Source organism: Macaca fascicularis, chromosome 9 (assembly GCF_037993035.2).
Source record: "Macaca fascicularis isolate 582-1 chromosome 9, T2T-MFA8v1.1".
In the NCBI taxonomy this organism is placed as follows: Eukaryota; Metazoa; Chordata; class Mammalia; order Primates; family Cercopithecidae; genus Macaca; species Macaca fascicularis.
The window spans coordinates 74791179-74815185 of NC_088383.1; the positions used below are offsets into that span (position 1 = coordinate 74791179).

The following is a 24007-nucleotide window of genomic DNA, read 5'->3' on the forward strand; positions in this document are numbered from 1 at the left end:
GATGGAGACCTGGCCCCAACTCATAGAGGCCTGGCCGCCCTGCCCCTCCCCACCCTTGCCCCTGTGATGCAGGGTGTGGCAGGAGCAGTGCAGGGGGCTGCCCCCAACCTGAGCCTCCTTCCTTGTCCTCTGCAGCTCTCCCTTACTTCCTTTTAAGACTGGTTCCAGCCAGGGCAGACCCCTGGTGATGCAGGGGTCTTCTTATGGCGTGGGATCCCCTCCAAAGCACTTAGGTCCTTTCACTCTTCACATGGAAAAGTTGGGGTCATTATTACATCAAAAATAGGAATTAGACTTTCTGCTAAGGTCATTATTTGAACAGGAGCAAAAATGAGTACAGGCATCCCAGAGAGGGCAGCAGATGATCCATCAGGGTGTGTGAAAATACACATATGGTTTATTTCTACTTTTTTTTTTTTTGAGATGGAGTCTTGCTCTTGTTGCCCAGGCTGGAGTACAATGGTGCTATCTCAGCTCACTGCAACCTCCACCTCCCAGGTTCAAGCGATTCTCCTGCCTCAGCCTCTCACATAGCTGGGATTACAGGTGCCTGCCACCACGCCCGGCTAATTTTTGTATTTTTAGTAGAGACGGGGTTTCGCCACGTTGGCCAGGCTGGTCTCGAACTTCTGACTTCGTGATCTGCCGGCCTCCCAAAGTGTTGGGATTACAGGCGTGAGCCACTGCACCTGGCCTTATTTCTACCTTTTAAAATTGCATTTTTGTGCATGCTTTACAATGTCTCTACTAGATTAGTATGACGATCATGTACGTAACTTCTAAATAATAACCACACATATGGAAACATGTGTTCACATGTTTTTTGCAGGGTGTAGGGGGTAATCCAAAAGTAGAGACTAGTGATGGTTTTTTTTTTTTTCAGCCTTATTTATCCTCAGAACCTACCAGGACTGGGGTGCTGCAATGTTTGTTTCTATTTTATAGCTGAGGACCTGGACAGCCCAGGCAGGGGGGTGGTCCGGATGGGTGGTGGGCCCAGATGGGTGGTGGGTCTGCATGGGCCATGTGTCCAGGGACTCACCTCATCCTTGTCCACCACCTGGATGAAGAGTGGAAGGGCAAAGCCGACCTGTGCCAGCTCAGTGATGGCCACGCTGTACTCGGAGCTGTTGAACTCCGGGGCGTTGTCATTGATGTCAATAACCAGGATATTGAAGGTCGTGGTGACTGTAGCGTCAGATGGGGTGCGGTCATCGTTCAGCTCCGTGCCCTGCGGACAGAGACCGGTCACCCTGGGGTGAAGGCAGCTAATCACAGCAACAGCTCTTGCTTACCAAGGACTTTCTCAGCACCAGCCACTGTGCTTCAAGGTGAATGATCCCATCTAATCCTCACCCCAACTCCAGGAGGAAGATTTTATCGTTAGCATCCCCATTTTAGTGATAAGGAAACTGAGGCTCAGAGAGATTAAGTAACTTGTACAGGGATTCACAGCCAGAGTCGATTTCTAGCTCAGGTAGTAGGAGCCTAAGACGGATAGCAGATGGATGAGATGGGGTGAGGACAAGACAGATCTGGGGGTTCATTGAGGGACAAGGGGGAAGTCTTCATCCTCTTTGGCAGATGGTGAAACTGAGGCCAAGAACGTTTGTGCTGGTGGTTAATCAAGACAACTGAGCATCTGCTATGTCCTGAACCCTGTGCTCGGCACTGGGGGTCAGCGTCAGCATAGATGGACTGATTCAGATAACTGGGTGTCCAGTCTGTGGGCCAGAGCCATAGGCCCAGAAGTGCCCGTTCCCAGTTCTGACTTCAACCTGAATCTGAATCTCTCCGGGTAAGAGACACAGGAACAGATACCTTTCAATAGCTTCCCAGGGGATTCGGGTTCACAGCTAAGTGTGAGAACACACCCCCACATTTTATATAAAGACAGAAAGAGTTCAAGTCCCACAGTGGGGTGCTGGGACCAGGGGGCAGCTCTCTCTGGTGGACCTGACCACCTCACCTCCATGGGAGGAGAGCAGACGGGAGGGAAGGATGGTGGTGTGAGCACACCCTCCCATGGCTAACCCACACCTGAACAGCAGGGTCTCTCAAGGTCAAGGACAGCAATTAAGGGCCAGGCTGGGCTGCACCGTCCTCCCCATGGCAATGGAAGGGCCTCCTTCCCAGAGCCCCTGGCCTCAGTCTTTGGGCCGCCCATTTCTCTCAATCGATGGCTGATGGCCTGGGCTGGGAAGAGCCCCTGTGGCTCAGACAGGATCCATACCCCCAAATGGGTTTCTCAGGGAATGGCTCTGCAAGTCACTGATTTGAATTAAAACCGACCGTGAGTGGCAGGCGGCTGCAGGGGGTGTGGGACTGTAGCTCTGCCTCACATTCTGGGGTGGGGACCCCAGCACCTCCTTTCCTCCCTGCTGCATTGCTGTTTCTTAACCCAGGAAGCCGTGGCACTTGGAAGTGGGACAGAACCCCAGAAACGGGGCAAGTTCCAGAATTCTAGGTGGCTGCAACAGAGAACTTGGAATCCTGGGACAACAGTAAGGAAGGACCACAGGATGAGCACCTACTGGGTGCCTCCCACTGAGAGGGCATACAAGTTCCATCCCATGTGGTTGTTGATAATGGATGTGGCACGCCCAGCACACCAACTTCATAATTTGGGTGCCTTCCTAATGGGGCCCTGGGCACAGCCCCGGGAGGCAGTGCAGGGTGAGAGCACGGAAGCGATGTGCTTCTAGAGCCACCACTGGGGCAGGAGCCCTTGGACACCACTGGAGGCTGGCATCTGAGCGGGGGCATCCCCTCTACCTGGGGTGGAGGTGCCCATGTAGTTCTCACCTTCACAGTCAGGATGAAGCCATGGCTGTACAGGGGGTTCTCCCGGTCCAGCAGGCCATTCAAGGTCAGTGCTCCGCTGATGTAGTCCAGGGCAAAGATGCTGTTGGTATTCCCTGCAAGAGAGAGAAGCATTCAGGTGTGACCGGGCACAGGGCAGGGGGGCATGGAGCTGGGGCCAGGGCTCCTCTCTGGGCATTAAAGACTCATCAGTTACTGAAATGAATGCTGGTTCAAGAGTAACAGAAAGAGCCCTGGAGTCCATGGAGCAGCCGGCAGACAGCACCAGGTCCCAGAAGGAGAACAGCGTGGCCTTTCCCATCTCCTTCTGGTCTCGCTGACCCAGCTATGGAGAAAGTCTTGGTTTGGTGCTACTATGCTTTAACACTTCCCTAGACTCGCTTGATTTCTTTTTTAACAAAGAGAGAGCAGGCTTCAGGCTCAGAGCCTTCCAAAGGGAGTGGACACCAGCCAGGATGCAGTAACCTGGTTTTGTTTCTCTTGTGCTTATTCTTATGGTCTGGTTCTATTCTATTCTATTCTATTCTATTCTATTCTATTCTATTCTATTCTATTCTATTCTATTCTATTCTATTCTATTCATTTTCAATTTATGACAGTGATGTAAAGTTTCCTTTTACAACAAATGTAAATTAAAGACATAATTAAAAAATAAGTACTATGTTAAGTACTTATTAAAATTTAAGATACGTATTTAAAGTCCTGGCAAAAATTATCTATGAGCCACACTTGCCTCAAACCTACGTCTCTGTAAACCCACGCCTCTCCCTCTGCCAGCTTCAATTTCTGCTTCCTCTCCACAGAAACTCACACTGGCATCCTCGCGTTTCTCCAGATCACTATGCTCTTTCCTGCCTCCTCATCTTCTAGCGTCTGTCTTTCTCTCTTGTCCTCACCCTCTGCCTAGCTCAGTGCCAGCCTCTTCTCCTCCTCCTCCAGAAAGGCAGTCCTGACTTCTCTAACTGGCCCCTTCCAGTCCCCACAGGCAGTAGTCACTGTTTTGTAACTAACTGTTCCCCAGTTGCTTCTTGGGTGTTAATTGGATCTCCTTTCCCGGCCCTCTGAAGATGAGGACCTTTCATGACTGTCCCTTAAGGTACCTGGCCAATGCTGGGCACACAGTGGCAGGCATGTTCCCCACCTGGGCTAGTCCTGCATGGGCTGCTGCCTTGCCCATATGCCCTTCCCACCAGCCTGTGAATTCACCTGGGAAAATCCCAATTCCATTCGGCTCTCTCTTCATGAACCTGTTTGTTGGCTCATTCACATACTCACTCACTCCCATTCATTCACCCACCCAGCAGTCTCTGGGGTAGGCTTTCCTATAGCAGGCCCTGAGCTGGGCGCTGTTGGGCATGCAGATATCAGCGTGCCAGGAATTCTGACGCCAAAGCACTTGCAGCCTAGTAAGTGATCTCTGGTACTCACCAGAAGCAGCATCTCTGAGTTCACAGCAGGGAGAGGCTGTTTACAGATGGGAAATCTCAAAGAAGGAAAGCTCCATAGAGGAGATGTCATTAATTCCCTGGAACACTGACTGGCTGTGTGACCTTGGGCAACTTACCTAACCCCTCTGTGCCCTGGTTTCCTCACTTGTGAAATACAGATAATAATGGCATCTGCCTCATAGGGTTATGAGGATTAAATAAGTGTGAAAGTATAGATATATTGCTTTGGGACCATTCCTGGCACAAAATAAGTGTTGTCATTGTTATCGTTTGAGGTGGTTCCTGGAGAACGAGCAGGACTGGGGAAGAGGACGGATGGGCACTGATTCCATTAATACCCAAGAATTAATACCCAAGGCTTCAACACCCGCAGGTGAACACCAGAATCACCGTGTAAGCAGCTGTAGCTCCCAGGTCTTCCCCTTCCCCATCTCTAAAGGGATCTGCATGTACCAGAGGCTCATAGCATCTCTTGGATTAACTAGGGAAAAAGTCAAGGGTCGGGGCAATTTCCTCTTCTAACTTTAGACTTCGAGACAGAAGCTATTCTCAGTCAACCCATGCTGAGTCACCTGCCTGTGCTGGTCAGCACGGCAGCTTACTTCTACCCAGGTTGGTGGCTAGTGGCCGCTCTTACCTGTCCTCCCAGCCTGCCAAGCATGGGCTTGGCAAGGCCAGGGAGAAGATGCAGACAGTGGGGCCTGTTTAGAACTCAGTCTATCAGTCTATGGCTTCAGAATCTCTAACATGGGGCCAGCCCAGGAGAGGGTGTCACTGTAGCTATCCCCTTGCCTAAGGCTTCCTTTCCCAGCCATAGAGAGACCTCGGTGCCTTCCTGCTGGGTTTTGTATGGCTGTGTTTGCATAGTGGGGAGTTGTGGGGACAGGATTGCAAGGAGGTGTACAAATGTGTGATAGAAGGGAGTTCCTTTAGCTGAGAATTTTGCTGCTAGAGAAACGATATGTGTGCTTTCATCTGTTCATTCGTTCAACAAACAGTTATTGTGCTTCTCTAATGAGCATACAGGCAGGGCACGGTGGCTCACGCCTGTAATCCCAGCACTTTGGGAGGTGGAGGCGGGCAGATCACTTGAGGTCGGGAGTTCAAGACCAGCCTGGCCAACATCTCTACTAAAAATACAAAAAAATTAGCTGGGTGTGGTGGCGCATGTCTGTAATTCCAGCTACTCAGGAGGCTGAGGCATAAGAATCGCTTGAAGCTGGGAGGCAGAGGTTGCAGTGAGCCAAGATCACGCCACTGCACTCCAGCCTGGGTGACAGAGCAAGACTCTGTCTCAAAAAACATATATTATATGTTATATATATACATATAAATATGTATATATATACTGGTGATACATTTTAATCGGGGCCACAGTGCTCAACCAGGTACTCATAGTACAGGGTGATCAGTGCTGTGGTTGGGTGAAGCAGAGGCCGTGCAGGGCCGTGTAGGGGCCGAGGTCCTCTGAGCCCCTAAGGCTGAGCTGAAGGGCTGCCCTGAGGCAAGACCTCAGAGCCTCCAGCCTCCCACCCCTGCCCCAATATGCTCACAGGCAGGGGTCCCCTCCCCAGCCCCCACAGACAGCATCCCGGCATTCCAGATTTTCATATAAATTTCCTTTTTTCAATAAAGGAAGCTATCAAATGTTTAACTAAATGTGATTCAATTTTTATCTTTGTGAGATTTTTCTTATAAATCATTCACAAACCTGAAGCCCCTTGTTGAATGATGTGCTTTCGCTTTTGGTTTGAAAAATAGGGGTTTCTTCACTCAGCTTTTACGCCCCGTTCATGTCCACACTGTCCACCCCAAACCCAGCATCTGTCTCCAGCACATAAGACACCCCATGCCCCAACCTAGGCAACCTTCTCCAACAAACCTGCAGGCAAGTACCCCCCACACGGTCCACATTCAACCAAACTCAAGACACACACACACACACACACACACACACACACTTCTTTTTCACACATCTGTTTGCATGGAGTACACCTTCCCACTCCTGCCAAGCACCGGTGACTAACTCCCTGGATCAACACCCAGAAAGAGCCACACCTAGGGAGCCGACAAGGCCACCTGAGTGAGGACTGACTCAGTGAGATGCTTGGTAAGATGCTCTTACTGTCACCATAGCAACGCTGGCGCTCGCTGGGATGCTGCTAGGCTTGAGCAGGGGCAGGAGAGGAGCCCTGCGCCCTAAGCTAGAAAGGCCGAGGGCATGTCTCATTCAAAGATTCATTGATTTTTTTATTCACGCATTCCTTCAAGTTCATATTGAGCACCTACTGTGTGCAAGGTGTTGGATAATCAGGAAAGAAAAGCAGGCAAAGTTCATGCCTTCAGTCTCATATGAATTGTCTGTGAAGACAGACATTCATGATATAACCACACAATTGAAAGTGTAAGTACTTGCTGAGCTAAGGCCCCTGAAGAGAAGCAATTTGGAAAACAGAAATGATTAAGATTACACCCTCTGGAGACAGACTGCATGGGTTCAAATCATGGTTCTGCTACTCAATGGCTGTGTGACCTTGATCAAGTGACTTATATGTGGGCCTCAGTTTCTTGGTCTGTAAAATGGGGGTAATAATAGAACCCACCCCAGGCTGTCACTTTAAGGATTAAATAAGTTAATACAGTGCTGGGGACATAGGAAGCTCCGAACAAATGTTGGCTGCCTGTGCTTTACCAAGATGGTACCACCGTGGTCTCTCCCACCACCCCAGCAGCCTGTGCCTACAGCTGTTTTCCCCGCAGTGACACTGAGCCAACCCCACACTTTTACCAGGACAACCTCACCATAGAGGGCTAGTGTTTACAGGCTGCCCTGGCCTGAGGCCGAGAACAAAACCCTCAGGCCCACAGGGCCCTGAACCCAGAGCTCTGGCCTCTGCTCCCCGCTCATTCAGGATGGTGGGTGCAGAGAACTCCACTTCCCTGCCTCACTGCCCTCCCTTCTTCCCACACTTCCACATCCTCCCCTCCACAGGCGCTGTGGGCTTGGCAGCCACACATGCAAGTTTCTCTGCTCTCCTGGAAACTAATACCTCCGTGTCCGCCTTCTGGTCTCCCAGACATTCTTTATCCAAGTCCCATGGGGGGCTGGGGGGCTGGGGGCACTCACCAGGGACGACTTTCATCTGTTCAGCCCCACTGCTGAGCAGAAGGGCAGCTGCTTTCCCCGGGCGGACAGGTGCTGTCCTGAGTTCCGGGGTGGGGGTGTATCTGGTAGGGGAGGGGTTTTGGAGGTGCGGTGGGGGTTGCACTTTTACCACTGTAAGGATTCTGGGAACTGGTGATTCAAAGTGATCACAAAAGAAAAAAGCAGGTCATTACTGGCCCTGTTGTTTTTCCTGGGGGCAACCACCTCCTCTAGGAGCTCCAGGAATCAAGACCTTTTCAGATTTGCAAGAGAGAGGCTGGGAGGAATGAATCATGTGTGAAAGGCTGCTGGGCGGGGGTGGGGGGTGGGGGTGGGGATTGCAGCCTTCATTCTCCTATTTATTAAAAAGTAGTAGCCACTACTTATCAAACACCATGTACCAGGCACTGAGCTAAGCTGTTTGCACAATCACATCACCTATTCGTTGCAACCACCTTATAAGAAGATATCCCATCTTTTGTGTGAGGAAGCAGGCTCAGAGATGTTCAATAACTTGCCTAAGGTCACATGGCCAGCAAGTGACCAGCTTGGACTTAGATTTACATTTCTCTTTTTCTACCTGCAAGCATTCGCTTTCCACACATTTGTGCACATTCTGTGCCCGGCCCTGTGCTATGGGGCAAGGAAACAGGATGAGGCAAATAAGAGATCATCATCCTTCATAGAGTGCAGTGTCAACAAAGTGACTTCTTCCCCAAGAGGGAGTCCTAGGGCTGGGCACAGTGGCTCATACCTGTAATCCCAGCACATTGGGAGGCCGAGATGGACGCATCACTTGAGGTCAGGAGTTCAAGAACAGTGTGGCCAACACAGTGAAACCCCATCTCTACTACAAATACAAACATTAGCCAGGTGTGGTGGCAGGTGCCTATAATCCAAGCACTCGGGAGGCTGAGGCAGGAGAATTGTTTTAACCCGGGAGGCAGAGGTTGCAGTGAGCCAAGATCATGCCATTGTTCACTCCAGCCTGGGTGACAAAGTGAGACTCCATCACACACACACAGACACACACACACACACACACACACGAGGGAGTCCTTACAAATTCTGGAAAGTTCTAAATAAATTCCTCCATGGTAGAGTTTTACACGGCAGCAGAATGCCCATGTTGTGATGTCTTCCAGGTAGCTGGGGAGGTGGCCTACCACGGGGACTGGTGGGGGAAGGTAAGGCTAGAGACAAAAGCTGTCAGCACAATGGGCCGGCGACGTTTGTCAGACACTGGGGAAAAGAGCACCAGGCGAGGCTGGCCTTTATGGCAGATGTATAATTGGACGAGTATAAGCAGGAATATCTAGAAGGCAGTGAAGGAGACAGAGAGGCAATGGCCAGAGAGGTAGATGGGAGACCAGGCTAGTGCCAGGTGCCAAGAGTCAGGAAAGGAGGCAGTCCCGAGAAAGAGACAGTCAGCGGGGTCAGATAGAGCAGAGAGCTCAGGAAGAGGAAGGTTTGGCAAAGGCCACTGACTGGGTCTTCAGATGTCCCCAGAGTCAGACTTTAAGATACTGAGGGACGGTGGGGCAGGGATGTGGGGACAGTGAGTGCAGGTGCTCAGGTGCTGCTGCCCAGAGTTTGGTGTAAAAAACAAGGCAAAAGGCTGAGTGGCAGCTAGAGGGCACCGCAGAGTCAAGCAAAGGGCTTCTGCTGTTTTCCAGCTGGTCAAAGGGAGTGGGAGAGGGAGAGGGAAGTGGACTGGGAGGGGCTGCAGCAGGGGGTAGAAGGTCCGATGTGTGTGTGAGCGGGGGCAGCTCTCTCTCTTTGAGCCATGTGGGGCAGGGGAGCTTAGGCTCATCCCCCTATCTCTTTCTTCTTCCAGGCTGGAAGGCTACCCCCCTTCACGCACCCTGCTCTACCTGCAGCATCGCCCCTCCTGCCTGCTGCCAAATCTCATCATTCCCACATCTTGTCCCCTTGTTATCTCATCGGCAGCATCTTGACCCACAGCGGAGCTGGGTCTGGGCGAAAAGCAGTTTAGTGAGTGGCCGGTGGTGCGTGCGGGAACACAGGCTGATGACTTTCAATTGCTTTGTCTGCTCCGCTGGGCTAACAGCCCCTGCGTCCTGCCTCTGCTCTCCTGCACTCAGAGTTAAAGGAAAACCCAAGGCTTCCTACTCAGCCTGGGAACTGCTCTTTCTGAAGGTCCAGTATCACCTGCTATAGGAAGCCCACCCGCATGTCTCGCCTGGAGGCTCTGCCACCTCTGGCTCCTCTAAGCCCTTGAGTGCTGGGCTCAAAACTCATGAGGCAGCTGCCTTGTGCGGTGGAGCCTCTTTAATTCTCATGCCTGGAGACCAGCGTGGCCTTGAGGATAAGGGCCGGGGTCTCAGGCTGCCATGTCTGGCAGTCCCCGGAACAGCGCTCATTATGTATTTGTTGGATGGCCTGAAGTTTCTCTTCCTCCCTCTGTAGCAATTCCAAAGGGTCAACCAGTATGTAAGAGGCAGCGGCATACTTGGGGCCTAGTCCTGTATTGGGGCTGCAGGGGAGAGAAGAGAAGAAAAAAGCCATGGCTTATGAGGAGCTCGGGATCTTAGGAGCTGGGCATAAGCAGCCATCTCTTTAAACGGCAGTGTCTGAATGGAGGTGGGAGGCTGGATGAGATTGACCTGTGCGGCCCTCATCCCCACTGTGGCCTCTGTCTTGGTCACCTGGTCCTGCCCAGGTCCAGCGTCAGGGACCTTACCTGGGGAAGGGAGCAGAACTGGCATTTGCTTCCATTCCTTCCAATGGTCTCTCTTCTAGTCATGGTCTGTGCCTGGAGTCTATTACGTCAACACCCTGGTGAAGACCGCCTACTGAGCATGAACTTGCAGGGTGTGAAAAAGATCTAGGTTCCAACAACAGCTCCACCACTTACCAGTTGTGAGACCTCCTGCAAACCACTCATTCCTTTGGGCCAAATTCCCCATCTGTAAAGTGTGGATAACAGCTCCCACCTCACCAGGCTGTGTGAGCATCAGGTGAGATCATGTACATAAGGCACTTATTGTGGTGCCTGACACGTAGTAGGTGGACACTTTGGTTTCTTCTTTCCTGCCACGCCTTTTTCCTTTTTTTTCTTTTCTTTTCTTTCTTTCCTTTTGTTTTGAGACAGAGTCTTGTTCTGTCACCCAGGCTGGAGTGTAGTGGCTTGATCACAGTTCACTGCAGCCTTAACCTCTCCAGCTCAAGCGATCCTCTCACCTCAGCCTCCCTCATACCTGGGACTGCAGGTGCACACCACTGCGCTCAGCTAATTTTTGTATTTTTTGTAGAGACAGGATTTCACCATGTTGCCCAGGCTGGTCTTGAACCCCTGGGCTCAAGCAATCCTCTGACCTCGGCCTCCCAAAGTGCTGGGATTACAGGTGTGAGCCACCACACCTGGCCACGCCTGTTTTTGGAATAGTAGAATCAGAGCAAGCTGGTCCCAGCTGTGGCCCCTCTCACCCAGTTGTGAGGGGCAGGTCCTACAATGGCCAGCATGGACTGAGTTCTGAGTTCTTACCTTGTGCGGGGCACTGTGCAAAGTGTTTTGTATGCATGTCTCATTCAGTCTCACAAAACCCCTGAGACAGACACACTATCCTCATCTCACAGAGGAGGAAACTGAGGCACAGAGAGGTTAAAAATAACCTGCACTCGATCATCCAGGCAGTGAGAGGTGGAGCAAGGAATTAAACTCAGCTTCCAGGAAGCTAAATAGTTCATGTCCCATTCAGAGGCCCTGGCCCTTCCTGTCTCCCCTGCCACACGTAGCCCATTAAGCAGTTGCATGTGGGCAGCCTAAGCCCCTGGGACCCTGGCACAGGCTGGCCTGCAGGCCCTTCGCTATCCAGTGGAGCCATATCATTTTGACTGGTATACAGTTGTATCACTGTATAATGAAAACTGGGAGCCAGTATGAGATATGGGCTTTGAGCAAGACGTCTTATGAATTAAAAATTGTTACTTAGCTGCCTGATGACAAAAGGGGCCTGCATCCTGGTTGGCATCTGGGCTGGGCTGCATTCAACAGCCGCACGATCAACATATGGCAACCAGCGGTGTGGGTTACCTCGGCTTTCAACCAGGAGAGGGGACCAGTCGAGAGTCTGCTGCTGCATAAGGATTCTGGGTCAGGCGGGGTGGGGGAAGACTGCCCCTCCCCAAAGCTTCCCAAGCTGACTGGAGCCTCTTCCTGCAGATCCGCTCTGTGTGCATTCAGGCCTCCACTCAAATGTCATTCCTCGGATTCCTCTCCAGTTACCCCTACCTTCCCACCCTCACCCCTGTCACTCTCTCTCCACTATCCTCTTTTATTTATTTCAAAGCACTTCTACTTTCTGAACCTCTCTTCCATCTGTTTATGTGTTTCTTATGGTCTGTTTCTCCCCACTGGAATGTAAGCCCCAGGAGGGCAGGACTGGTTTCCCCAAGTGCCCAGCAGATGCCTAGCAGGTGACCAATCAATGTTTTCTGAATGGATGAATGGGCCACAGCAGGACTGTCTGAGGGCCACTCTGAGGCTGGTCCAAAAGGCTACGGAGCAGAGCAATACTGGGGTGACTCCTGATGTCACACATCATAAAGATGCCACAGCTGCACTAGGGCCCATGAGGAGGGACCAGCCAATTAGCAATTCCAGTTGGGGCTGTAGTACCCTCCTGATGCAGCCATAGTGATATGTTTGTTTCAGCTGAGCCGTCTCAGTTAATTACAGTTATTACTGTCCAGTCAGGGCGAGACAACCTTCCAGTCCCTCAAGTAGGTGTGAACTGCAGTCTGCTTGTCTTACAGGCATTTTACACAACAGCAGTTTTTATCAAGCTCACTTAAACCAACAAATGATACCTCTCCTAATAAGGCTACACACTGGACCCTGATTAATTTGCTAATAACTGGCTCCAATTTATGAAGCATTAACTCGAGTGGCCAAAGATAGTGAAATCTATCATGCCAGTTTGCTAAGGGTCAAGCCACACTCTTCCACCCACAGCAATGCTCTGTGCATGGCTCCCTGTAAAATGGAAAGCCTCAGAGAGGCGGCCCCTGGTCCTCTGAGGATGTTTTGATGGGGACCAGAAAGACATCACCAGGGACTATGGCTGAAATAAGAACCTGTTTCCTGAAAAACCTTTACACTGCCATGGAGAGAATTTCTTCAAAGGGAATAATCATGGATGTGTCCATACATGCAGCCACCAGGATGTTCACCATAGTGCTGTTTAGTAAGAAAAACTGGAGATAACCTACATGTCCAACAATAGGGGATTCGTTAAATAAGTTATGATATGAAATCAGCAAGCCACTAAAACGTTGCAGAAGAGATGCTTTAACTTGAAAAAATAGATGTGTTTATGACGTGTTTGAAAAAGGGACAGTGATAGCACAGTTCCATAAGATAATTTTTTTGGCTTAAAAAATATGTGCATAGAAAAAAGGAATGAAATGTTAGCAAAATGTGAACACAGATTGTCTGAGTGATAGTGCTAGGACAGAGGTTTTCAGACTCAGCACTGTGGCATTTGGGGCTGGATAATTCTTTGTTGTGGGAGACAGTCCTGTGCATTGTGAGTTGTTCAGCAGCACCCCTGGCCTCTACGCACTAGATGCTGGTAGCACTTTCCCCGAGATGTGACAACCAAAAGCATCTCCAGACATTGCCAAATGTCTCCTGAGAGGCAAAGTCGCCCCAATGAAGAACCATTGCTCCAGTCATTTCAACTTTCTCTTTTGATTGATCTGCATTACATTTATTGTCTTTCTTTTTTTAAAAAAAGGTCAATACAAGTTCCTTTAAAAATAATCCCCAAAGTTCTACAACTTCCTAGTGGTGACAGTTGCACAGCACTGTGAATGTAATTAATGCCGCGGAATTGCACACTTTAAAACGGTAAATTTTATGTTATTTATATTTTACTGCACCAAAAAACAACAACAACAACAACAACAACAACAACAAAAACACACCCAACGTTTGATGGTGTGTGTCTTTGTGTTCCAACTTGGTGCTAGATGCAGGCTGCTTTGTGAACTGATTCATTTTAATGTGCAATTCTTCCTCTCCCTGGGTTACACCATTACTCACAACAATTCACCGGATTTAATCTCCCTGAGGGCAGTGGCCTTTCCCGCCTTGGTCTAACCACATGAGCCGGGATGAAGGAAGGAGTCTGCTCACAGACGAGCTGCGAGGCACTGAAAGGTGAGGCCTCTGCTTCCAAGCAGCATCTAATCTAGATGAGGAAACAGGACCTATGCCGAAAAGGGGCCCTGTCCTGCTGAGGGCGGCTTGCCAGGCCCCAGAAGATTCCATGGGAGGCTGGAGGAGGAGGAACTCCTTCAGCTGGGCCTTGGAGGGCAGTGCTGGGGTCAGTATGGAGGAAGAGGGCACTTCTGCTGGGGAGACTGGCCTGAGCAAAAGGGTGGAGGTGGGACCACGGCTTCCCAGGTGGGGAGCCAGCAGGAGGAGCAGAGAGTTCACAGGAGGCCGTCAGGAGAGGCTGATGCCCAGAGGAGGAAGCAGTTTGGATTTTTGTCTGGCTTTGAAGAGTTCCTGCAGCAGGTGGGCTGGAGGCAGGAAAGCCTGCTGGTGACGAGGGCATGGACTGGGTGATGGTAGTGAGAAAAGGGACAATGACAACGGCTGACATTTCTTGTGGGCCCGCTGCATGGCAGGCGAGGTGCTCAGTACTTCATGTGCGTTGGTCAGCTACTCCTCAAGGCCTCCCTCTATAAGAGCATCATCATTATTATTCCCCTCTTTGCTTTTACAATTCTTTTTTTTTTTTTTTTAATTTTTTGTATTTTTAGAGACAGAATGTCACTCTGTCACCCAGCCTGGAGTGCAGTGGCACAATCAGCTCATTGCAGTCTCAAACTTCTAGGCTCAAGGGATCCTCCTGCCTCAGCCTCCCATGTTGCTTAGATTACAGGTATGAGCCGCCATGCCTGATCTCCCATTATTATTGTTATTCCCATTTTACAGGTGAGAAAACAGAGGCACAGAGAGATTAAATGATTTGCCTGAAGTCACACCACTGGTCAGTGGCAGAGCCAGGATTCCAGGCCAGCCTGTCTGCCTCTAGAGACTATAGGCTTAGTCCACACAGCTGCCTGCCCCTGAGAGATGGGGAAGATGCATGCTTCTGCCTGTCGACCAAGCGCTTTACATGTTTGTTCACATGCTCAGTCTCACTGGATCCTCAAAATACCCTGTGAAGCCAGTACTGCTACCCATTTATCAGATGAGGAAACTGAGGCACTGTCAGGTGAAGTGACATGTCCAAGGATACATGGTTACTGAGTGACCATGCTGGGACTAGAACCTGGGTCTTTTGGGTCTCACATAGCCCTCACGGCTGCCATGGGCCTTGTCTCTCCTGTGTGGGACTGGTGCTCCCTCAGCCCTGGGGCCCGGAGTCTGGCCAGGAGGAGAGTAAGGTGAGGAAAAGGAGAGCAGGAAAAGGAGTCCCCCACTGCTGCCTGCTTGGCACCTGGTTACCTCCGGGGCCGGGGTAGGTGGGCCCAAACACCCGTGCTTCCCCTCAACTGGGGTTTCTCCTTGGGCCAAGAGTGGGAGCCAAGGTGCCCCAGGGCCCCTAGCCTGTGCCTCCCAGAGGGCTGTCTGTTCTGCCTGTCACTGGGCAGGGCCCATATAACTCACCCGAGGCTTGGCACTCAAGAGAGGTCAGGGCTCCGGGAGATTTACAGCCCCGATAAAGCCATCTCAGTCTGCGCCTAAGCAGCGTTTGATATTTGATGATCTGAAAGGCCTTGTCCTGGGGAGGGAGGGCGAAGGGGGAAGGAGTGGGGGAGACACTTAAGAAAACAAAGAGGACGGTGATCAGATGCCCAAGGAGAAGAAGGCTTATGGCAGGAGGAGGGGGCACATGCTGTCTATCATCCTGGTCATGTTGTCACCCCCTTCTCTGGCTCCAATCCAGCAACAGGACATGGGAAAGACGGGCCCAGGGATGGAGCTTCTCGGGAAGTGGGGACACCAGAGACCACCTATGTACCACTGGGCCTGTCCATACCAGGCATGGGGTGGGTCATAACCCCAGGGAGCCCACCGTCTAATGGGGAAGATTGGTCACCTTCGGGGAAAGACAAGGCACATGTATGAAGAAGCCAACTGAAGAGCTAATAAAGGAGTGGATGTGAATTTAAGAGACTGGTTTCATCATTTCGGGCTTGTGGACATTCTGAGATTCAGTTTCCTCTTTGGAGGTGAGAATACCTCCCCGGCTCACAGGGCTGTTTAGAGGTTCAGTGAGATAAGGAATCTGAAGATGCTTTACAAACTGTAAAGTGCTGAGCCCATGTCAGGATGCATCAAAGATGGTGAACTGGGTGCCTGGGGCAGGTGGAGCTGTGCAGTGTCACAGACTGGATGACGTTAAGTAGGAAAGACCGGCAGAGCGGGGCAGGGTGGGGTGCAATGGCAGGGATGGGTGCACCCTGAAGTTTGTGGGACAAAGAGGCTTGGTGCCCCTGAACCTTCCCTTCAAATCCTACTGCCCAGGGTCCAGCCTCCCCCTCCAACTGCCATCTGTTCAGTCCTTTGTCTCACATCACTGAGATCATGTGGAAGCAGTGTGGGCCTCAGATGGTACTGAGTTCAAATCCTAGCTCCAATATTTCTAGCTACATGGCCTTTGGCAAGTGATTTCACCTTTGAGCTTCAGTTTCCTCACTTGCCAAATAGGGACACTGACAGACTCTGCCTCTTGGGGCTGCTGGGAGAACAGAGCTGGCAGAGAGCGGCTCTCACTGATTCTCCGAGTCCTCTCCATCTTCCCTGCCACCTTTCCTCCATGAACACTAATCCTGACAGTGCCATGGCTGCCCCCACCCTCCCGCCCCAAGTGTTGCAAGTTCCATAGTGAATGACTTTCAAATCTGTGGAAGGAGAACCCATCACACACACCTTGAGCCGGGTAATTTATGAATCAAATTGTGCTCCGTCAGGACTCTGCAGCCCAGAAATAGATGTGGTCGGACGAGGTTCAGGGAGCCAGCCTCAGACACAGTTATCTTCATAGAAACTGGCCACCAACTGGCAGAACCAGCCCCGATGACCGACCTTGAGGGGTCCCCTAGGGGCTGCAGAGCCCCCCCTCAGCCCAGGCCCTGCTCCAATGCCTGAAGAGAGAACAGAGATTTGCCTGGGGCTGAGAAGACAGCTGTGACCCTGGGCCAGTCACTTCACTTCTCTGGGCCTCAGAGTTCTCCCCTGTTTAAAAAAGAGGGAGCTTTTCTATGGTAGTGGTTTTTCAAATGGCTTTGTTTCCGTAGCAGATTCTTTTATCAGACAAAATTTCACACAGAGCTCCAGTATAGAAAACAGCCAAAAACAGAGCTAGCTGCCCTGGCTGAAGCAGACGACGGGGTGTGGAGTCCAGCACCCCCAGCACCCCCTTACCCTCCAAGGGGTTCTGAGGGATGGGGTTCAGAGTCTGGTGATTCAGGGAATTTGGAGATTCCCAGGACGTTTTCAGTTTTAAGATGCCATGGGAGATCTGATCTTTTTGAAAGGGGCAGATATTGCAGTGGCCAGGACCAGGGTTCAAATCTCAGCATTACTTCTCACTAGCTGTGTGACCGTGGGCAAGTTATCTACCCTCTCAGGGCTTTCATTTCTTTAACCATAAAAAGGGGAGAAGTAATTCTTATCTTATAGGACTGATGTGAGGATAAAAGCAGGTAATAAGCCTACTTAGTTCAGCACAGTGTCCAGCACATCACAAATGCTCAACAAACGTTAGATCTCATTGATAGTAAACTGAGGATAGAGGTGAAAAAGTCGTAAGACTTGTAAGTGGTCACACCGAGATTTGAACCCATGGCCTTTAATGCCAATGCCTATATTCTTTCTCCTACTCCTCCCTAGAAACAATGCTTCTAGAAGGCTCTATCAGAAAGGCTGCAGACTGTGCCAGGCCCAGTTTCCTAACGTTGGAGGGTTTTCCGGCATTTGGTCAGTGACTCAGAGTGTAACATCAAAGCAGATGTTTCTGGTCAGGGCATGACTGAAGGAAAAAAACTACAAATTTGGTTAAGCACAAACCCACTCAGCAATGTGGAAAACATCAAACATCTTGGGTTGTACAGAGTATGAGTCAGAGTCATCACGTCTATGAGAAAAGATGGCAAATTTGTCCTACAGAGTCAGAGCCCCCAGTCTGAAACAGAAAGGTTTCCCCAGGACCTCTGATACCATAGGGTATAGGTAAGGCCAACTTTTAAAAGCTCTGTGGTCTGCTGGGCGTGGGGGCTCATACCTGTAACCCCAGCACTTTGGGAGGCCAAGGTGTGTGGATCACAAGGTCAGGAGATCGAGACTATTGTGGCTAAAACGGTGAAATCCCGTCTCTACTAAAAGTACAAAAAATTAGCCAGGTGTGGTGGTGCGCATCCATAGTCCCAGCTACTCGGGAGGCTGAGGCAGGAGAATCGCTTGAACCCGGGAGGCAGAGGTTGCAATGAGCCTAGATCATGCCACTGCACTCCAGCCCGGTGACAGAGCAACACTCTGTCTCAAAAAAAAAAAAAAAAAAAAAAAAAAAAAAAAAAATTCTGTGGTCAAATAAATCTGGGAAATGCTCAAGAGACATCTTCACTGCAGGACTTGTCAGAGCCTTTAATGTGCTCATGGGCGTTATGACCTGCCAGCACAAGGATATTGTGATGTGGTGTCTCTCTAGCTTATTTGACCACAGAGCCCTTTTTGCAAAGCTTATCTCCTGAAGTGTCAGTGGGCCAACCCACTGAAGAAATTGAAGGTGTGGCTGGGTACGGTGGCTCATGCCTGTAATCCCAGCACTTTGGGAGGCCAAGGCGGGTGGATCACCTGAGGTCAGGAGTTTGAGACCAGCCTGGCCAACATGGCGAAACCCTGTCTCTACTAAAAGTACAGAATTAGCTGGGCATGGTGGCACACACCTGTAATTTCAGCTACTTGGGAGGCTGAGGCAGTAGATTCGCTTGAACCTGGGAGGCGGAGGTTGCAGTGAGCCGAGATTGCACCATTGCACTCCAGCCTGGGCAACAAGAGTGAAACTTTGTCTCACCAAAAAAAAAAAAAAAAAAGAAAAAAAGAAAAAAAAAAGAAATTGAAGGTGTAAATGGGGCTGTTCCCACAGTTTCCCTCCAGTGAAGTCTGAGCATACAAGTTAGATGTGTCAAGTGTCAGAGGTGGAAAATGGAAAGATGCTTAAAGCCTAATAGGTTCCAACTTTTCCTTCAACCCCTGGAGAATTGACAATCAGAGACAGGAAGTAACTTGGTCAACAACACACAGCAAGTTAGAAGCAGAACTGGCACCAGATGGGTGGACCAGAAGTCTGGCTCAAGTCTGGGCTCCTGTCCAGGCCACAGGTCAGATGGCTCTCTGGTCTGCTCTGAGCTTTGGGGACCACACATAAAAGTTTTACTATGGAAAATTTCAAACAAACACAAATGTAGAGACAAGAGCACAATGAAGCTCTCGGTACCGTCACCCAGATGCAACAATCATCAAAATTTTGCCAATCTTATCTTAAAATCACTGCCCCCCCCCCAACACTACCAATTTTTCATGGTGTTATCAGAGCAAATTCCAGTTCATCTTTAAATACTGCATGCATCTCTCATGAGGACTTTCAAAAATGCAACAAAACATGCTATTTTCACCCTAAGCAAAATAAATGATTCCTCAATGTCACCTAAGACACAGTTCACATTCAAGTCAGGGACGCCATTTTTGAAGCCAACGTCAGGATCAGAGGTTTTTACCTTTTCTACTCAGTGTTCTAAGAACAGGCCTCTGAGATGATTGAAATCAAAGAAAATGTGCCTTCAACAATAGCTGCAATGTTTCATTTCTTAAACGAGAACAAAAAGAAGAGCAAAAAAGATCCAAAGCAATTATGGCAAAATGTCAACAAATGTTATCAGGGTGGTGAATACATGGGGGTGTGCTGTGTTGGTTTCTGTACTTTTCTAAATATTTAGTATTTCGCATTTGCCAGTGAACTTGGCCCTGCTTCTCTGACAAAGGCCAGGGGTCCTGGGCTGGGATGTGGGGTGGAGTATGGGGTGGGGTGGGTGGTTGGCCATTTCATCCCAGCAGCCTGCCTCCAGAATGCCCTCATCCTCCCAGCTAGAGGCTCAGCCCCAGATGTCACATTATGTCCCAAGCCCTTGGCCAAGTGCCCCACACCAAATAGGCATTCAGAGAATGCTTGATGAATGAGCCCAGCCAGATAGGGAGGGATGTCCCAAGACGCTCCCATCCCTTGGCTCACACAGGCAGAAACTTTTGCTGAGCAAGCGAGAAACAAGAAAAAGAGAGACGTCCTTGCCTTTTCGACCAGGGAGGAGGCTCCACAACCCAAATCTTTCCAAAGCCTCTGACTGCTTTTTAGAAAAAGAGAAGTCACAGGAGCGACTTTTGGGTCTTTCCCACTGGGCCACCCTACAGATGCATGGCCTGGTGTCCTTCTTAGTTACACAGGTTCCTGGCCCTGCCTCCTTCCCCATCAGCTGGTCTGGGCTACTGACCCCTAGTCTCTTGGCAGGACGGAATGCAGGCTCTCTGGGAAGCACCCCAAAGCAGTGGACACCCTATAGCACCCCCACTCCAAGCTCTGGGTATAGACCCTCCTGGAGGGGGACCAGGACAAACGGTCCTGCTGGAGACAGATGGCGTCACTTGGGGTATTTGCAAGCTTGAGACTCAGCACTCAGAGAAAAGACGAAGTAAACTCTTTGCTTGTGGAGGAAACTCCTGGCACTGCCCCTAGCACCAAGCAGAGCCTCAGAGCCCAAACACTGTCCCTAGCCTAGGCCAGAATGGAGGGCAGCCTTTGATCTTCAGCTCCCTCTGCCAACCTCTGCCCAGATGTACTCACTCTCCCTCTCAGCACTAAACCCCAAGCAAGGCCAGCTGTGGCCTCCCCAGCCTACAGGCTCCCCTTGGAAGATGACTTATGGCTTTAATTACTGAGGGCCGGGTGGAGCCTCAGGAAGGAGCCAGCCCCACCATGCTTGGTCTCTACTGACACGGAGTTGCCAAGTTGGCAAAGCTGGTGCTGGTGCCTGCCTACACGTTGCCACGCCAACCCCTGCTCTCTGAGCTGTGCCCAGGCCCTCGCCTCCCTTCCCAGTTGCCCATAGCCTGGGCCCACCCCGCCTTTGAGGGTGGGGGCGGGGCAGGAGTGTGGATACAGCAGAGTGTGTTGGAAGACAGGCTCTGAGGGTGACAGTTTTGTCTGTCTTGTTCATGGCTATATCTCCAGCAGTGAGTACGAGAGGTGCCTGATAAATATTTATGAATTATCAAATGAGCCCAAACACCTGTATTGCAAAGGTGGACAGTGGTAGCCATTAAACTGCCTAGCAAGCTAAAGGCAGAGCCAATGGACCAGAAGCAACTACCCTGACCCCCAGGGCCATGCCTCTCCTTCCTCACTGTTTGGTGGATGAGCTGCCAGGTCCTGCCAACCCCTACTGCCCTCCTGCACCGAAAGGAGCCTCCTTGGGAGGCAAGCTCCAAGGGCCACCATGGCAGGCTCTGAGGAGCCCCTGCCCCTGCCCTTGACAGCCCTGTACCTGTGGCAGCCCTGTGAGGTGGCGAGTGGGGAGGGAGAAGTAACGATGAGGACAGCTGGGGCAGAGTAGCCCCAAGAGCTGGGTGGGAAACAGTCCCTCTCTCATGCTCTGGGCCTCTGCTTTCTCATCTGGGGCTTGGAAAGACTCGACTGGATGATATCCGGGTCCCTGTGGCCTGTGACAGGTGAGGTCCACGAAACCAGCCCCATGTTGGGAGAAAGACGGAGACCAGCAAGGGGACAGAGGAGGTGGCAATGCCTGCTCTGCTTCCCACCCTCCTGGCCCCAGGACTGCCGTCGGTTCCTGCCCAGGCCTAGGTTATCAATCTCCTTCCCCCTGGAGAACTCCCCTAAATGAAATTCCTATTGGCGTGGGGCCTATGATATAACAAGTCACTCGCTTTGCCTGGCAAATGAAAGATGATGAGGCAGAGTTCCCGGGACAGAGGCGATCTCCATAAATCTGCCAGAGTGTGCTGGGGATTACTTTGTGGGATTAATTATCTGTCCTTCAAATAAAGGCCTGACCTCAGCGGCCCAATATCCCCAACCTGGGAGGGAGGGAGGGAGGGAGGGAGGGAGGGAGGGAGAGAGGGAGGGAGGAAGGTAGCACCGGGCGGCGGGGAGGTGGGGACCGGGGCTGGGAGGCAGGCCCTGGGGTGGGCTGGGCAAGGGGCATTGAGGAGTGCCAGTTCAGCACTTCACTCCCCCTGTAAGATCCAACATGCTCCCTCCTGCCCAACACGGCAAGTCCACCTGGCTTCCAGCACTTTCTGCAACTTGGCCCTTTGTGACGCATCCAACAACTTTGTGACAATTCCCATCTGCTTCTCACGCCCGTCCAACTCGTCATGACCTCAACTCCTCTCCTGGTTACCCCTCATGCTGCCACACTGGAGGGAGAGGGGTCCTGGCGTGGAAGGGAAGGGTCAGTGTACAGTGGACTGAATAAAGGCTGGATCAGAGGCCAGCCAGTATCTATCACTTCACCAATCATATGGCCTTGAGTTTCCTGAGCTCCCCGAGCCTCAGTTTACCCATCTGTATGGTGGAAATAGTAGAGGCAGGGTCTGCACATGACAGGGTTGTCACGACCATCCAATGAGGAGGGTGGTCCCTGCGGACTTCAGACTCACACAGACCTGGGTTTGAATCCTGGCTCTGCCACTTCGTGGCCTAGCATGACCCTACCTGTTATGTTACCTTTCTGAGCCTCAGTTTCCTCATCTGTGAAATGGGGATATTGATAGTGCTTGTTGTAAGTGTAAGATGCAACCTCCAGAGAGGGCCTTGCATGACATCCTTGTGTGGAATCCCACCGACATCCTAATAACGGCTGCAAAAAAGTGGGGTCCAAGGGGCTTGCTTTCTCTCGTACTGCAGGCCAGTCTCTCCCCACTGCTGAGGCGTGTGCCTCCCACCACCCCTGAGCAGAACCAGGCAGAAGGCACCACCCTTGGTGCCAGGGAAAATCAGTGCTAATCACAGAGGGGACTGACCAGAGCCAAGCCCCAATTAGCAGTTCTGAGTTACACGGACCATGGAGGAAAGTTGGTTGGTGAGGGCTTCAGTTTCCCTGGAGAGGTAAGAGAGAAGGCTTTCACAGGAGGGACATTGGAGTCACATGGCCACCTCTGGGCTTGAAGTGGCTGGGATATGAGAGAAAGGCCTTGGATGTGGGTGTGGGTGGTTTGGTGCCAATTGCTGGCAGTGCCACGCACAACCTGGGCAGACCCAGGCAGGCCACATCGAGGCTGGGCCTACGTGTTCTCAGGGTACGGTAGGAGGCAATGCCTCCCGCAGAGCATTGTCTCGGTGGATAAGAGGGGAAGGCAGGTGCTTGGGATGCCCCTCGGGAAAAGATGGCTCCTTTCTGGGTTGTGAGGGCCGTGTGTTTGGGACCTGCAGATTCCCAGGGATTCAGTGGTTACCAAGGGGGAAAGGGAAAGAATGTCAAAGAGACAAATGCCTGTGAACCCCAGGCCAAGACACTGTCCTGGGCATGGGGTCCAGGGATGGTGGAGTGAGCATGAACCTCCACATTAGAAATAGAATGGGGGCGACGAACCTGCTACCGTCAGTTAAGTAGATGATGCAAGGGGGTGGTCAGGGAAGGCTTCCTGGGGGAGGTGAGTGTGAAGATAAGTTTTTAAGGGAGGGGAGGGGAGATATAGAAAGATAGGATGGAAAAGAGGGGAACAGGCAGACTAATTAGAGAAATAGGATGCCAGAGGCTCCTCCCTGCTTTCCCCAAGTGGCCTTCTTTCCAGATGGTACAATGAAAGGCAGTCGTTTTCCCTAGGTGATGTCAATGAACTCGTGATCAATAGTAATTTACTCTGCACTTACTATATGCCAGGCACTGTGCTGTGCAATGCCTCATCGAGGTAGGTATTTTGAACTCTGTTTACAAAACTGATTTGTCAAGGCCCCACAGGCAGTTGGACTCAGAGCCAGGATTTAAACTTGGACCTATGTGATCCCAAGCCCTTGGCTGATATCTCAGTATATTAATGCCAGAGCCCTTTCTCAGGGCACATTCTGTCAGTAATTTTGCCCTATGGGTAAGATGGCCCATCACTCCAGGCTGGGCCAAGGCAGGGCCAGGGTCCATATTCCTCACTCTCATAGTGTGGTCAGAGCCTAGGTAAATGTTCTGGATCCTTGAGAAGCAAGTGAAAAAGGAGCACTAGGGATTTCCTGAGCATGGAGTGGGCAGGGGTGCGTGCAGGATTTAGTTAAAAGGGGAGTTTGCTTTTTCAGACATGTTGGGTGCAGCTTTACACCTCTGACCTATACCCACATCACTTCAGATCTGATTCCCCAAACTAGAGCCAAAACTGCCTGTGTTCAAATCCTGGCTCTGACAATTACAAGCTGAGTGGCCGCAGCTGGCAAGTTACCTAACCCCACTGAGCTTGGTCTCCTCATGTGTAGAGTGGACACGATGATATGACATTCCTCATCAGGGTGCTGTGAGGAGTAAATGAGTTAACACCTGTGAGTTGCTTAAA

At 51.0% G+C, this 24007-nt stretch overlaps 1 protein-coding gene across 1 annotated transcript in view; it reads right to left on the reverse strand.

Annotated features, from left to right (window-relative positions):
• Nucleotides 1-24007, reverse strand: part of CDH23 (cadherin related 23) — a 338832-nt gene that overhangs the window by 114788 nt on the left and 200037 nt on the right. Inside the window, 2 exon segments of the mRNA XM_065520923.2 lie at nucleotides 1043-1231; nucleotides 2806-2918. Coding sequence (XP_065376995.1) covers nucleotides 1043-1231; nucleotides 2806-2918 — 302 coding nt within the window.